Source organism: Pelodiscus sinensis, chromosome 11 (assembly GCF_049634645.1).
Source record: "Pelodiscus sinensis isolate JC-2024 chromosome 11, ASM4963464v1, whole genome shotgun sequence".
In the NCBI taxonomy this organism is placed as follows: Eukaryota; Metazoa; Chordata; order Testudines; family Trionychidae; genus Pelodiscus; species Pelodiscus sinensis.
Window position 1 is genome coordinate 31,943,711 of NC_134721.1, and position 16,606 is coordinate 31,960,316.

The 16,606-nt window shown below is 44.4% G+C and overlaps 1 protein-coding gene across 15 annotated transcripts in view; it reads left to right on the top strand.

Annotated features, from left to right (window-relative positions):
- Nucleotides 1–16,606, top strand: part of WNK2 (WNK lysine deficient protein kinase 2) — a 198,929-nt gene that overhangs the window by 157,797 nt on the left and 24,526 nt on the right. For 10 of the 15 annotated variants that reach the window (XM_075938948.1, XM_075938950.1, XM_075938937.1 and 7 more), the window contains 4 exons: nt 5,533–5,748; nt 6,616–6,714; nt 14,136–14,180; nt 15,468–15,727. In XM_075938948.1, the coding sequence (XP_075795063.1) occupies nt 5,533–5,748; nt 6,616–6,714; nt 14,136–14,180; nt 15,468–15,727 (620 nt within the window). Of the gene's footprint in view, nt 1–5,532; nt 5,749–6,615; nt 6,715–14,135; nt 14,181–15,467; nt 15,728–16,606 lie in introns of those variants that run through there. The other 5 variants (XM_075938940.1, XM_075938949.1, XM_075938945.1 and 2 more) reach the window with 5 other exon arrangements.

The window sequence follows — 16,606 nt, forward strand, 5'->3', positions numbered from 1 at the left end:
AGACCTGCGAAAGGGTTTGGTCCTATCAATATAAAAGGCTAGTGCATGCCTAGCATCCAGGGAATGGAGCACCTGCTCCTTGGGGGATGAGTGGGGTTATGGAAAGAAAACCGGGAGGTAGATTTCTTGAGACAAATGGAACGGTGACAACACCTTGGGGAGAAAAGCCGGATGGGGGCGGAGCCTCATGTTGTTGTCAGAAAACACCAGGTAGGGCGGATTTATAGTTAAAGCCCTCAATTCGGAAACTCTGCGAGCCGACGTAATGGCCACAATGAATGCAACCTTCCAGGAGAGGTGCTTCAAAGAACACGTAGCCAGCGGCTCAAAGGGGGGTGACATAAGTCTAAACAACACGAGGTTGAGGTCCCAAGCGGGGAGAGGGGGTCTAACCGAGGGATTCAATTTATCCAAACCCGTAAGGAACCTTTTGACCACAGGGTCAGAGAACAGAGAAACTCTTGCCGAACCAACATGGAAGGCAGAGAGAGATGCCACATGGACTTTGATAGAGGAGATAGAGAGGCCACTAGATCTAAGTTCAAAAAGATATTCCAGAATGGACGGGACAGGTGCACTCCCCTTCGGGACGCCCAAGACAAGAAGCGCCGCCACTTGGCAGCGTACGACCGTCTGGTAGAAGGTTTCCTACTACTTAGGAGCATCATCTGTACCTCTTGGGAACATTCCCTTTCTGGTTGGTTCAACCATGGATAAACCAGGCCATTAGGTGTAGAGCCTTGAGATTTGGGTGAACCATGATCACCCTGTCCCACGGTTAGGTCAGGAGATCCCGGGCTGGTGGGAGCGTTATAGGCTCCTTGGTGGACATGTCCACCCGTATGGGGAACCAGAATTGTCTGGGCCACCTGGGGGCTATCAGGTTTTGACCCTGGTCAGAACCCTGGGAATTAGGAGGAATGGGGGGAAAGGATGCCCGCCGGCCACATAAACGTCATGGCATCCCCCCAGGAGTGTTCCCCCAGCCCCAACAGGGAGCAGTAACTCTGACACTTGGTATTGTGTGCCAAGGCAAACAGGTCTAGTAGGGGATAGCCCCACCTGCGGAAGATCTGACTAAGGGCCAAGTCCTTGAGAGACCACTCGTGGGCTCCGAAGGACCTGCTCAGAGCATCGGCTAGCAAATTTTTGCACCCCGGCAGGTAGTCTGCCTGCAAAGCTATGTTGTGCTGAACGCACAGCTCTCAGAGGCTCAGGGCCTCGCGGCAGAGGGGAGGCAACCGGGCACCCCCCTGCCTGTTGATGTAAAATACAGCTGCCGTGTTGTTCAGGCAGACTAGAACAGAGCGGTGAGAGAGCTTCAACAGGAAGGTCTCGCACGCTGTCCTGACCGCCCTGAGCTCCCGTACATTTATGTGCAGAGTGCGCTCCACAGGGGACCACAGACCCTGGGTCCTGCGGCACCCCAGGTGTGCACCCCAACCCAGGTCCAAGGCATCTGTGACCAGAGTGAGCGAGGGGGGAGGTACAGAGAAGGGGACCCCGCTGCACACCACAGACTCCTGAGTCCACCATTGCAGCAAAACTATTACCTCTGGGGGCACCGTAAGAACCGTGTCCCAGAGGCCCCTGGATTGGTTGAATGCCATTGCCAGCCAAGCCTGTAGAGGTCTGAGCCTCATCCGAGCATGGCGGACCATGTACGTACACGCCGCCATGTTCCCCAGCAACCTCGAGCAGACCCTGGCGGTCGTGATGGGGACCGAGTTAATTTGGAGACCAGCTCCACTATGGCCAGGAATCTGGCCCTGGGGAGAAGCGCTTCGCCAATCTGGCGTCCAGGAGGGCACCCACGAATTCGAGGTGCTGAGAGGGGGTCAACGATGACTTTTCCTCGTTCAGCATGAGTCCCAGCCTTACGAAGAGGGCCCTTGTGAGGGACACATGGGCCTCTACTTGTTCGAAGGAACGACCACGAATTAGCCAATCGTCCAGGTACGAGAACACATGTACCCCTGATCTGCGGAGGAACACCGCCACGACTGCCATGCATTTTGTAAAAACCCTGGGTGCTGTAGAAAGGCCAAATGGGAGCACAGTAAAATGAAAGTGGTACCGGGACACAATAAAACGGAGAAACCTCCTGTGGCTGGGTCTTATCGCCACATGGAAGTAAGCATCCCTGAGATCAAGAGTGGCGTACCAGTCTCCTAACTGTAGAACTGGAATGACAGAAGCCAGGGTTACCATTCTGAATTTGGATTTCATGACCGCCTTGTGAGAAATGTCCCTGAAAAGGGACGGAGAAGGAGAGTTGGAAGGGGGCGAGCCCAGAAAGGGGATGGTATAGCCACTCTTGACTATGTTTAAGACCCAGGCGTCGTTTGTGATTTTTGCCCAGGCTTGAGCAAACTGGGATAACCTGGCCCCAAACGGGGGGCCAGGGTGGGAGGCTGGTGCGTGATTCTCTGGGAGCCTGTCAAAATTGTTGTTTGTGCTGTTGGGAGGGACCTTGACCAACCCCACCGGAAGCACGAGGACGGCGTCTCCAGTATTCCCCACGGGGGATCTGGGACTGCAGTCTCCCCTGCTGTCTGTAGGGCAGCTGGCGATGCTGAGGAGCCGGTGTGTGGATCCCCAAGGACCGAAGGGTAGACCTCGTGTCCTTGAGCGTATGGAGCTTCAAGTCCTTATGCTCCGAGAATAACGCCTTGCCGTCGAAAGGCAGATCTTGGATAGTAGACTGGACATCAGGAGGTATTCCAGAGACTTGCAGCCAGGCACCACGGCACATGACCACACCTGACGCCATGGTGCGGGCTGCAGAGTCGACCGTGTCCAGGGAAGCCTGGAGGGCTGTACGGGCGATGGCCGTACCCTCAGAGGTCATGGCCGCAAACTCCTGACGGGACTCGGCAGGGAGCTTATCCTTGAACTTATCCATGGCCTGCCAGGTATTAAAAGCATAACGACTTAGCACCACTTGCTGATTAGCTATGCGGAGTTGCACCCCACCAGTGGCGTAAACTTTCCGGCCCATTAAGTCAAAGCGTTTGGGTTCCCTAGCTTTTGGGGATGGCCCTGGCTGGGGGAGCTTTTCCCTCTGGGCTGCTGCCTGGATGACCAAGGACCCAGGGACAGGCTGGGAGTACAAGTGCTCGTGCCTCAACTGGGGAACATAGTAGCACCTCTCAACACCCTTTAAGGAAGGGGTCAGGGTCGCCAGTGTTTGCCACAGGGCATTGGTAATTTTTGCCACCGTTTTATTAAGTGGCAAAGCCAAATGGGTGGGCGCGTCATCTGAAAGAATATCAATCATCGGGTCTGTGTCCTGCACTACGGGCTCCACTGGGACACCCAGATTGGAAGCCAGATGCCGGAGCAGCTCCTGATGCACTCAGGCATCTATAGTAGGCAGGGCTGGTGCAGGATCCGCCAGGGCTTCGTCAGCAGATGATGATGACAACGACTCCTGTATCGGTGCCGGATCTACCGCAGGAGCCGCGTGCGGTACCGGTTGGACATAGGGCACCGCCTGTGGGCACGTTTCCGGCACCGAGGCCTGTGCTTGTGCTGCAAGGTCCGACCTAGGCAGCCTCTAGGGGGAAGGAGGAGGTCGCGACAACGACGCCGATGGTTGCGTTCGGCGACCCGAAGCATCCGACACCACAGAGGGGGGCACGGGCACTTGCCACTAGTGGTAAGCCCACGGTGTCCAGAAAGGCCACTGTGGATGAGGCGGCCAAGGCTGCTGCACCTGTGAACGATCACGTCGATGCCGGGAACAGGATCTATGGGCCAAAGAGGCTCCCAAAGATCCCGACCTGAGGGATGTTGCATTGGAATCCGACGAATAATCGGACTCTGGCCAGGGAGGCGCCAAGGAGGAGTGACCTGTAACCGACAGAGTGGCAAACCTGGCCATGGACTCGGGCTTGCCAGCATGTACATGGCAGGGACGTGCCGGTGCCGGTGGCTGTTGCGGCACCGGGAGAACAGTAGGCTGTTGCAGCACCGAGGGAGCCGAATCATGCAGCGGTACCAGGGGAACCGATGGCTGTTGTGGCACTGGGGGACCCAGGCCCAGTGCCCGAAGTGGTGTTGGTGCCGAAAGAGGTGCCGGGAGGCCCAGTCACGGTGTCGGTTGCATCTCCGGCACAAAGCATGACGGTGCCAAGACAAACCCTAAGGAGGACGACATCACCGTCAGCTGGGGCACCGGCAAGGTCCACATGGTTGGTGCCGGTGCTTGCGATGGTGCCAAGACGTGCGTCGGCGCTGAAGAGCCTGGTGCCGACGATTGGAGGCACAGTCCCAGAAAGGTACTCTGAGCCGGCGTCAAAGGTGCCGGTGCCGCAGACGTTGCCACAAGGCTAGGGTGGTACGGCACCGGTGCAGCCAAACAAGGGGCCGGGAGAGAGCCCAACAACAATGGGTGTCGAGCCCAGTCGGGTGCCGAGTGAGGCTTAGGAGCCAGCGTCAAGAACTGCATCGATGCCGAGGCAAGCGGTACTGGTCCCACCGGGGACAGTCCCGACACATAAGGAGCCTGAGCCTGCCGGTCATGCCAGTGCGGAGACGAAGCCGGAGTCAACACGGCCTCTGGCGTAGGCGACCTCGACCCTTCCGCCTCAACCGATGATGGAGGGGAGGTGGTGAGACTGATGAGGACGTGCACCGCCTCAAAGGTGTCCGGCGTGGATGGGCGGTGCGGGGGCAATTGCCCTGGGTTAGAGGGGTGTTCTGCTCGCTTACGCCGTACCACAGAGGATGTGTGCACCAGTGAGTCGGCACCACGGTGCAGGGCCGGCATGATCTTCTGAGACGGGGACCTCCCGCGAGACTTTCTCACCCTCTTCGATGCCAGAGAGTGAGACCGGTGCCGGGTTCTCGACGCCGAGGCCCGGGCCCAAGGCAGGGCATCCCGTGTGGATGCCGGTGCACTGTGCACCGCAGGGTGGCCAGTCGGTGCCGGCTGTAAAGCCGTCTCCATGAGGAGAAGTTTTAGGCGAGAGACTCTCTCCCTTTTAGTGCATGGCTTGAAAGACTTACAGATCTTACAGGCGTCTGTGAGGTGGCTCTCACTCAGACACTTCAGACAGCTGTTGTGTGGGTCTCCTTTGGGCATGAACTTTGCACAGACAGCGCACGCCTTGAAGCCTTGCGGCCCTGGCATTCCTCACCCCTGAAGGGGGAGGAAGAACAAAGAATGAAGTAGACACTAACTGCCTAACTAATTGAACTATTTACAATGCTAAGAGGAACTGGAACCATTAACTAAGCTGAGAGAGAGACACGCTCCAACGACCGTCAGGGGCGGTAAGAAGGATCTGAGGTAGGGCAGCGCTGACAGGGGTACTTATGCCCCGCCATGGCGGCGCCACTCCAGGGGGCGCCCTGCCAGCGTACCGCCAGGGAAAACGCTCCGGAAGACATGGTGCATGCAGTGCGCACACCTAATTCGAATGGACACGAGCAACCACTTGAAGAAGAACTACCAGTTATGCTGAGGTTGATTTTTCTGTAGTAGTTTCTTTAATTGTGGCATTTGCAATTTTGTTTGTTTTTTAGGTAATCTGTCAGACTGCAAAGAATCTTCCCCCAGTCAAACAACTAACGTTCTTGCTGGTTCAACTGAAGCAGCAGCAGTAACTTCCTCCACTTCAGCCACATTTGGAAAGTCAGTTCAGACACAGCAACCCTGCTCAGTCAAAGCCTCTTTGTCTTCTGACATCTGCTCCGGCTTAGCCACCGAAGGAGGCAATGCGCATGGAAGTTCTGGCCAAGGTGATTTTATGTACCTACAGTTCAGCATGTCTTTCAGCAGATGCCAAAATTAGTACATATCACTTAAAACTTAAATGATTTAGGAGGAGCTTTACTAACAATGTAGGCATGCAAGGCTTATAAATGCAAGTTCCTGACTTACCGTTAAAAAAGTAGGCATAGCATAAAGTTAGGTGAGCAAAAATAATCCAAAGCATAAAATGAATTCAACTACAAGAGCGTCCCTTGTCCTTAGGGAAGAATATGCCTTTTATAAACAGTGACTTACACAGATTTAACCTTTTGTGAAATCTGAAAAAAATGCCATAGTAGGTAGAAGATTAACTCTGTTTCCCCAGTTCATACTATTTTCTTTTAACCCCTTTATACTGGTGGCCCTAAAGCTCCCCATTATAAAGTACGAATTCATCTGGGTCAACAAAAAAAATAATTAAGTGGGGAAAGCTAAGCCACCAGCATTAGAGGAGTTAATTCCTGCATGATTTTAACATCATGTCTAAGGTATAGAGGTGTAATTCGAGTCTGCATAGTCCAATCCTGAGTTCCGACAGCTCTTTAGCAGTGCACAGCTCCCTAGACTTTGACTGAACTTGTTGCCATATGTATTGAAAATTATAATGATGATTAAAATACCTTGCTCAACATTGCAAATCCTGCCAAACTAATCAACAGAATATCTGTTCTCTTCTGCTGTTATTGCATCCTTTGGTATATGGTCATATAACTTACTCCTCCTGGACAAGGCTAAAATGGAGATATGGATGATTAACTAACAAAGCTGATTTGACTGATGGTATAGGACATCTGATCACAGTTATTTGTACTTTATAAGTGTCTTTGTTTTCTTCCCTTTATATTCATTTGCAGGCTGGACGGTTTTCCACCAAACGTCTGAGAGAGTGACCTATAAATCTAGTAGCAAACCTCGTACCAGATTCCTCAGTGGACCTGTGTCTTTGTCCATCTGTTTGTATTTGTTCTTTTGTATTTTATCACAACCCATCTTTCTTTTGTCCCCCTTTTTCCAAACTCATCCTTTATATCTCTAATATGTTTGGCAGGGTGCCCTTCCTTCTACACCATCTTTTCTTTCTTTCATTTAAGTAATCATCATTGGCACTCCTTAGTTTATTTTCATTTTTCACATGAAGGCTTTTGTGCACTGCTTTTGGCTCATGCCTGGGTACCAAGAGCATGTGTGGAAGATCTCATCATTTCTTATATAGCCTTATGGTAAATTTTACCCTGGGCATATCAAAGCTTTTGTCCTTTATGTGATTTATGTTGAAGTAATATTTTTATTTGCAATGTGGCAAATATACACGTCTGCTGTCCCAGTTCCAGCGACAACAAAAAGAAATCCAACCTTCTGTAGACGAATGGTCTCTTTCACACATGTTTGGACTACGAAGACATGCATGTAGCAAGCTGATACAATACTAGAAGGTCACTGAAGGGTATAACTTCCATACAAGGGCTGTATTAAAACAACATACAGTACTGTTTATATCCACTTTTTTTCTCCTGCTCCTTGCATGTGGAAATGCTGAGATGACAGTGCTCCAGCTAGTTCTTTCGAAGTCTGTTTTCTAGGTGGTGTGTTCTTCCACAGTAAGAGCTTTTAATTAGTGTAAGTGAGCTCTTGTTGTTATAATTATTAGTAGTGTAAAGATCTGATTACTTCAAAGAAGAGTTCCCTTCATTTACCTTTTCGAATAAGCTAACCTGGCTGGAGCACTTTACTCAGTTTATTTTCTTCTGACCTTATATGATCCCAGAGATGAAGTCAATTAGCAGTTCATCAAAGCACCAATAAGTAAAAAGCATTATCAGACTTCCTTATGATACTTTGAAATGGATTATCAAGATCCAGCACTTTTTTTATTTCAAATAACTGTGCACCAGCTCAAATGAACCACGTATCTTATTTGCATGGTCTCTAAAGTAATTGGCAGTTCAGCAAAACTTAATAATACTTTTTAATTGTAAAATACAATTTTTTCCACCAAACAAATATGCTGCTTTTTGGACAGACAGATTTTGCTTGTACAATAAAGATATGTTGTACTGATCAGGTACTATAGGCCACTTAACATATAATGTTCATAAGGCTAACGTTGAAGAACTATTCAGTCAACTCAGTGTTCATTTGCATTGATACCGAACTTTCCCCATTGTAGTTATACATTGCTCATCATTATCCAGGTGATGCAGATCAAAGGCACAAGACCACTCCAATATGTTTTTCCAGTTTTCTAAATAAACAGTATTTTTTAAAAAAAAATACTGATTTTTTTTTCATTTATTTTAAGATCCCCAGAACTCCACTCATCTAAATTGGTTAAAAGTGATGTTTAACTCTCAGCCTGTGGTATGCAAGGTTTTAACAGTCATTCAAGTTTCAAGAGACTCTGCATATAGGAACTTATCCAAAGAACCTGAGGAATTCTTATTAACCCAATTTTTCCATCAGTCAGTAGCATTATGGTCATAGCTATAGCCTTATCTGCACAAGTAATTCCCAGAAAGGGTTTAATTCCTCTATCACAGGTTTACTATTCAATGCTGCAAAAATAGAGGGGAGAATTTTTGTCTAAAACAAAAAACATTTTGGTCTGTGGCAGTCATGGCTTAATAGAACACGTCAGTACTTAGTTACTTTAAGTTTCCCAGTGCTTAAATAAATGAATTGTATGGTGGATGAACTTTCTGTCACTCAGCCCACATGGTCTTCTCTGTGTGTCTTTTGAGTGAAGTGTTTTGAGACAACAATTGTACTGCCCCATCTGTGAGAGCTAAGTTCTAAACACCTTAGCACAAACACATCCATCCAGAACCATGCCAGTTCAGAAACCAGACCTTTCATTTTTAAATTTTAGAAATTACCTATCGCTTGAGCTGCTCCATGGACTCCCACAATTGAAGCTGTCGGACTTTCTGCTGCCCTGAATGTTTCAGTTTCTTTTCTTTTGAGCTGTTCTCCTGCTGGGTCTAGCAGGTCAATAGCAGAAAACCATGTTGTTGTAATGGGTACGTCTAGACTGCAGGGGTTTTCTGGGATACTAGAGGTATTCCAGAAAAACTCCACCGCATCCAAGGAATGCTTTTGCTCTTCTGCTTTTTTTTTTTGCAGAAGAGCAAACGTAAACCCTGTATACCTCTTTCTACGAGGAATAAAGGTTCCTCCAAAAGAGGAGGCTTTTCTGTCATTTGGCCCCATTTGGTGGGATAAAGGGCACTCTAGATGGGGCCAAATGGCAGAAAAACCTCTTCTGGAAAAGCAATCGGAAAAAGCTACGCAAATTGTGGGGCGCAATTGTGTAGCTTTTTCCGAATAAAAGGCTATAGTGTAGACTAGCCATAGTGTGAGAACAATTTGGATCTAGTCCTGAACTGCCCCTAAGGCCAGCAGCAGGAGAGATTGTTGTGCACTCAATCCAGGAGAGGAATGGACATTTTGCTACTGGATCCATCTAACTGGAGTAGTATCTAGTCCTTATGCCCATGACCATAGGTGTATGTAGCATTTGTAGGAACCAAGGTTTTGAGATACACAGTGAATGCACATTGGATAAGAGATCAGAATCTGGTCCTTTGAGTGGAAGCAGTTGGAAGCTTTTATTGGAAGTCTTAAATTTCAAACTTCATCTTTTAAACAATATCACCTCAAGCCAGAATTCCATTGATAAGCAGAAGCAATCTTCAGTGGAAATCTATAATCCCTTTAATCAATTTCCTAGTATACCTTTTGGTTTTAGCGCTTACTGTCAAGAATAGACATATATGTCAGGAAACTACTGAGAGTACTCTGACATATTTAACTCTTAAACATTTTTTCTCCAGATTAGAAATTGGCACATTGCCTGCTAGTACTGAAGTATGAAACAGTTGTAATATTCCCACTCATCATTCATAATTGCTAAATAATTAGGTAACATGGGTGATCTATGCATAAGAAAAGATGTATTTCAGGTGGTGAAAGCAGTTCAGTTAAGGATTAGAAAGGATTCTGCTTAGCTAATGTGTACTTCATAAAAAGACTAATGTTAAATGAGTTCATGCTTTGTGGTTTATTAAACCATTTCTCTGTCATTGCCAGTATATAGCATTCCTTAATCACAAGGCACCAAATTGTTTATACTAAAAATAGCATTATTTAAAATCTTGTCATAATCAAAACTCTTAAAATTGTCTGCTGGAGTGGGCCAAAATAAAGTAACCACAGAAGGTTAAAAGGAATTTCCATCTCATTTCACCAGCACAGTTAATTGAAAGTCCTCTTCTACAAGTCCCTGAGTGCTTGTGCACAGTACTGAACACTCACAAGCCTGCCCTTCCACTGTCTTAAGAGTGAGGTGCGCTGAACACTTTGCAAGGTCACATCAGCTGAGTGTATTTATAATAAAAATATTAGGCAGGTTGGGAGATCAGTGAAGTGAATATTAACATTTCTCATCTGAAATTAATGTGTAGCCACATTAAAATACCAAGTAGCATCAGATACAATATAATATGATGAATTATGATGTCTCTTCAGATGATACTTCAACACATTTTTTATGAACCTCCCACAAAATTGACAAACTTTCCTCAAGGATGTAGGAGTTCAGGCCTCACCTACCAAGGAAAGGCACACTTACATTTGTTTTTTACTCACTGTAGGAACCCATGTGGGAACTGTTTAATTTCCGTTTGAGTGATTTATTTCAACTTAGCTTATATCTTTTCCCGAGTCAATTTAAGATAAGAGCAGAAAAGGGCACTTTTTACTGACATTTCCAGCCAGGGGTTTGAAGAGATTTGATTACACTGGTTTAAAGTAACCCCCTTCCCTCAGTGCAACTTGCTTCTATCAACAAGCCCTTCTGCCTGGGCTTGTTCTGTGGTTTCAGTTAGCTGAGCATTCGTCAGTGCTTCACTGCTATGTCCATGCTAAGAGTTGTTGCTACTTATGCTTTAGATCTACAAATTTAGCTCCCAATCCTGCAAATTATGTATAGATGGTGGTGTGCACTCACACAGAGCCCTATTGAAGTTAATGTGGCTCTTTGCATGCCCAGCAATCAGCTTCTGTAATGTAAATTGCTGGATCAAAGCCAATTAGACTAACTCCCTATCCTTCCTATTTAATTGTAAGCCACTTATTTTGGGTACCTTCATTTTTTTAATCCGAAACTGCTGGGAAAACTTGGGCCAAATTTTCAGAAGTGCTGAGAATCCATAATTGCAATTGAGGCCAGAAGATCTGAAAATCAGGCATAGCAAATATCTCCACTGGGCTACGAGAAATCAAGGGCTGCTTTTGAAAATGTTGGGTTATTATTTCCCCCATATTTTCCCTCTCTTCTGCTGTTTACATGACCCCAAAGCTTGAACACTTCCCAAACTGCTCTTTGATATAAAGTCTCAGCAGGGTAGCCGAGTAATTTTGTTCAGTGTTGCATCTTTCTTTGCATTTCTAATAGGATGGAATGGTTTTAGCATAATCAATGTTGGAATAGTTCCAGAAATGTTGTTAACTTATACTCCCTCTGCTGGTTACATAGAGGCTTGGAAGGATTCAGTTATCTGAAAATGTCAGTTCATGTTGATTTTCACTGTACATATACAAACCAATGAGAAAATATTTCCATCAATTTTTATCAAAATTTACAGATGGGCAAAGGAAGAAAAATGCTTCTTTTAAACTTACTAGACTTAGGTTTAAGGCTGTTAGTTTTGTTTTGGGCAAATGATGTTGATCACTTATGTTTTAATAGTTATAAAGCTTTAACTTTTTGAATCTCAACATCTACTGTCATGAAATAGTTGTTTGACCATGCCTCCCCTGAATTTCTGACCCTCCATAATTTCCCACAGAAAAATTTATATTGATGAAAATATTTTAAATGTTTTAAAATTACCATTGACATTATTTGTCAAACTATTAAAAATAACCCAATTCTGCCAAGCCTGATTAGGTGCAATGAGAATCAGACATTCAATGAAAGATCTTGCATAGATCTTTGGGAAGGGTTTTATAAAGTACCATTAGAACATGTGCTGCTAAATTTGATGCTTTTATGAATTCTTCCCAAAATGTTTTTATCTCAAGTGTCTATGTATCAGTGACTTAAAATATCAGAGCATCTGATGGAAAATGGTCCAACAGTTTATAGAAATTTATAAAGTTTGATTTTTAGCTTACAATCTACTTGGTAATTGTTGATGAATAAGTAGGATAATAGTAGACTTTGTGGGTCCTGGAAAATATGGACGCTGCCTAATTTCTCAATGAGGATAACTGAAATCTGAGGAACACTCTTCCCCTTTACTATTAGTACCGTCAGGAAGTCAGATTTCAAATATTAATTACTTACATTCTGTTTATAGCTTTCCATCTCCTACACTCCTTTTGTTTCAGAAGTGATAACAAAAATACAAATTGGATTTACCTTTATAAAAAAGTGCCTCAATTTTTAAGTTCAACTGCTGTAAATATTACCTGAAGGCTTTTTTAAAAAAATAACTTCTCAGACTGATTCAGTGCTCAACTTCAGAAGTTATCTCAATCAAGGTAATGTTTTTTTGTCTTCCAAGCAATATTCTACAAAGATATTGTTTGAAAAAGTAAGCCCTGGTTTGGTGGTTCACTTTCCTAATGTTTTTGTTTAATAGGATCCTTTCTTATAGACACATTGGTGGCTGAGTAACTTTACTAACTAGTGGTACCATTATACTCAGTGAGTCTACTCAAATGGCTAACCACTCATGCTGAAATGCTTATATATAGCTTTGGGGTCCTAGTTGACACAGGACACAAAATGATATGCACAATTTTGTGTGTGTTTTGTGTGGGGGGGGGGGTTAAACTTAGTGATCTGAGTGTGTGCAGTAATCTGCTGCATGCTTTTATGTTTTCTGGGCAAAAGTTCTTTTCACTGTGTACATTTGCTGATGGAGCCAAACACTTCTATTTACATTTTTCAGTATTTTGCAAGATAGATAGCAAAACCACCATCTAATTTTAGTCAACCCAGAGATTTGTAAAAAGAGGCATGACTGTCGGGTGGGGAAAGACAGGGTAAGGCACATGTAGGAGGTATGGGAGAGAAAAAGGACCAAAAAAAAGTCTAAGGTAACCCAAACTCAGTTCCGGTTATTATTGTGTGTGCCTCTATCTGCCTTTTAAATGTAAAGAGCTGAATACTGAAATACTGGGATTTGTTCACGTACAAATCAAGCATGACACTTTAGTGAGGTCCTTCTGTTTACAGGGGGGACAGCATAAAAATATTCTCTTCCAGATCCTTTTTTTCCCTTGTGCCACCCATGCCAACACACAACTTGTCTCTTTCCTCTCATTCTAACTCTGGAGTGTCTCTCCTCTTTCTCTTTCTAAGACTCATTCAGAACTGGAACTAAGAACCTTGAGCTCCAGAGTCTCATGGTGTGTTGGTGTCATGCTGCCAAGCAGGGGAGCTGCACTGTCTGGAGTTCTGCTGTGCCCTCTGATTTGCTTATAGGTTGAAGTGGCAGCTACATAGCAGGTTAAACCTTCCCAGCTATGCCCTTACCCCTCCTAACCCCTGCCTGGCACATCAGCATCAGATTTTCTTCTCCCCAAAATCCAAAATATCTTTCAGAAAATGTGATACTCTGATAAGGAATGCTAGTGCTGCCTGGCAAGTCCTTACGCTCCAACAACGTGATCTGTAATAGTACATGTGCTGCTGAGCTTGTAAAATAATGATGGAGAATGTAGCAATAAGGCAATACTGAAAAGACACAGTCTGGTTAAAAATGAGACCTCTTCTATAGTGCTGAACTTTGTGCACCTTGAAATGATGTGAAAGGAAAACTCGTGTGTGGCTTTTTTTAGTTCAGAATTTTGCAATTTGACACATTCTTATTATTAAAGCGGATAAAAAAATTGGCCTCAGACCTGCAGAACAATGTATCTTTTTGGACTGGTAAAACAAGACTTTTGTAGTTATTTTACAGTTAGTCTTTGCAGCCAGACTAGCTTTACTTGTTAGTGAAATCATTTTTTGGCATCCTATCATGACCTGAATTAAGATCATTTCCTGCATAAATAGAGTAGGAATCAAAAAAGCCCTATTTGGAAGCCAAGGTGATTTTTAAAAAAAACTTTAAACTTTACTGAATTTTGTTCTTGGCACACAGTTATATCCTCTAAAGCTTTTGTATGGTTGCACATTAATGTAGGTTTGGGCTGCCCAGTTATTTAGATTTCCTTTACTCGCCTGAACTGCTGACTTTCTGTCTGCTCCTCCTTGCATAATTACTACTTTTTAATTGCCTAAAAGTACAGAAGCTAGTCCATCAGATCTGTTGTGTTTAGTCTTGCCTAACTCTGTGTGTCTTTGTATTGTTCTACCTTGTAGGGTCCACCCTGAAACGACTATGTCTAGGCAAAGATCACAGTAGTAGTAACTATCCCATTTTTGTTTCTCAGTATTTCCTTCATAGCATGGGATTTTTTAAAATTTATTTTTGACTAAAATCTAGTTGTTTACTTAATAGCAGCTGTTGTACCTTTGCTGACATTAAATTAGGCTGCATATGACTTGTGAGCAGGTATCTCTTTAGTTACAGTGCATGTCCTGTGATGCTTTGGGAAGCATGCATGCTGCAAGATGATTGTGATTTTTTTGTGTGTGTGTGTTATGTGAGAGAGAACAGTACAGTGCTTGTGTCAAATCTTCTGTGTACAGTTTTTATAAAATTGCCATTTTGCTGCTGGCTGACCCTATAGCTTGATGCTACCTCATTCCTGTTGAGATGCATGAAATATTGAACACTATTTGAACAGTTTTATCCTCAAAATACACACCTTCTCCCTGGTCCCTGTCCTGAAAGAATCAGAGCAGGAGTCATAGAAGCCAGAACAGAAGTTTAATGCATGATCATTTAAAGGAGGATGCAGGTATTTTATGTGATTAGAGGAACATTAGTAGGGCTACTCACAATGCACTTTATTGGCTGGAAAATTCATGTTGTTAGAAAAAAAAGACTGTGTTGGTGTTTGTAAATGAATCATTTCACGCCAGTTATCTGAACTTTTTGCTTGGAGAGATGGTCTTTGCTTAAAATTGTATTTTAAATATATCCTGTTAAAATGGTTTCACTGAATTTTTCCCTGGGCATTAAAATATCTGCACCTTTGTCACTTCCCATTCAGTGCTGTTTTTGACATAGTACTAGATTCCCAGGAAGTGGCATTCCATCACGTACATGGGACAGTTATTTCTATAACTGTATTAGAGCGCTTTTGTAGTCTTTGAAGCCTCATCAACTTGACAGTGTCCTCTCTTTACACTAGAAATCTGCATTATACTTGCTAAGCTTATTTTTCTTGTGTAAACTCATAAAGGTTAACAAAAATGCACATCATTTGTGCATTTCTTTTTGATCTAGTAAAATCCTAATTCGCAAAAGCTAATAGCTGCATCAAATTCTAGTCTAGTGTTAGTATGGAGATGGTTTCGTAAGTGGTGTTACATCAACACTACTAAATTAAGTCCTGCACCATTACAGAACTATAAATGTGGGCACATAGACCATTTCTCGAAGCAAAGATGTTCTTTAGAAAGCAATGAGGCCCTGAAAGGACAAAATCAACTTTTGAATGATAGTGTGTGAGAAACATAAACCAAGCAGCAAAGTGGTGCACTAATGGTGACAGAACTGACCCTTCTTTGTGTGTGACTTTCTAGGATCCTCCACAAACAGTCTTGTAACGTGTCCTGAGCCTCTACCGCCGCCAACTCTGCAGGTCCAGGTGCAAGCTAACAACAGTAACAACAAGAAAGGAACATTCACAGACGATCTTCACAAACTGGTGGATCAGTGGACAAGCAAAACTGTTGGTGCAGCACAGTCAAAACCTTCTTTGAACCAACTGAAGCAGAACCAAAAAAGGCAAGACATGGAGCCAAAGGCTAATTCCACGCAGACACAGAATGAGACATGTGGAGTAAGTGGCGCTCCTTGAAGAACATACATTTTGCTGAATGTCTGACAGCCATGGCAGAACTCATAGGAGGAGGAGGACATAAACTAAAACACACTGCAATGTCCATCTCACTTCTCTAAGTACTAAAATAGCTGATGGTTTTTGGTCTTTTGGCGATAATTTTAGCAACCTATGGGCCAATATATCTTCTTTTTTTTTTTTTTTAAATTAAGAACTGTTAATTAACCGTTGATAAACAGCAACACGCTGACTGGTGATCCATACACTGCTTGGCTTAAACACGGTTTTACTTTTGCTAAAATCCCTCTCCTTTCTAATGTTAATTTTCCTCCTATCGAATGGTGGCTGCACTAGAAGCTTGGTGTCTTATGCTGCAGGGTCTCTTTCTGCCAGATGCTTTGTGAATTCTCTGGCTGGAAGAGAAGATGCCTGTGAACTGGGCGTTTAGCTGGCCCATGCTGGTTGAACTGTACCGTACTAATCACATCTACCTTAGAGGCACTTCTAAAATGTCACTAACGTGACCCTGAATACACTGAGGTGTGGCAGTACTAGCATGTCCTACCCACTGCTCCTCTCCGGTGAGTGAGATGGGTGTGCACCTATGTGCACACATTCACACTTCATGGCTGAGGTGAAGAACTTACACTAAATCCCTGCAGACACAAAAATGAAGGTGAGAGACAAACCATGAAGCCCAGTCACACCTCACATAAGCCCCACAATTCTTCCTGGCCTATAGTGTCCTCTTATGGACTCCATGACTCCTTGCCCAGTAATTTTTGCCTTGTTTTGTTTTTCAGAATTGAGTCTAGAAGAAATAAAATATCAATAAAGATGATGAGGGGTGGGGAACACTGTGAAAATTGTACAGTGGTC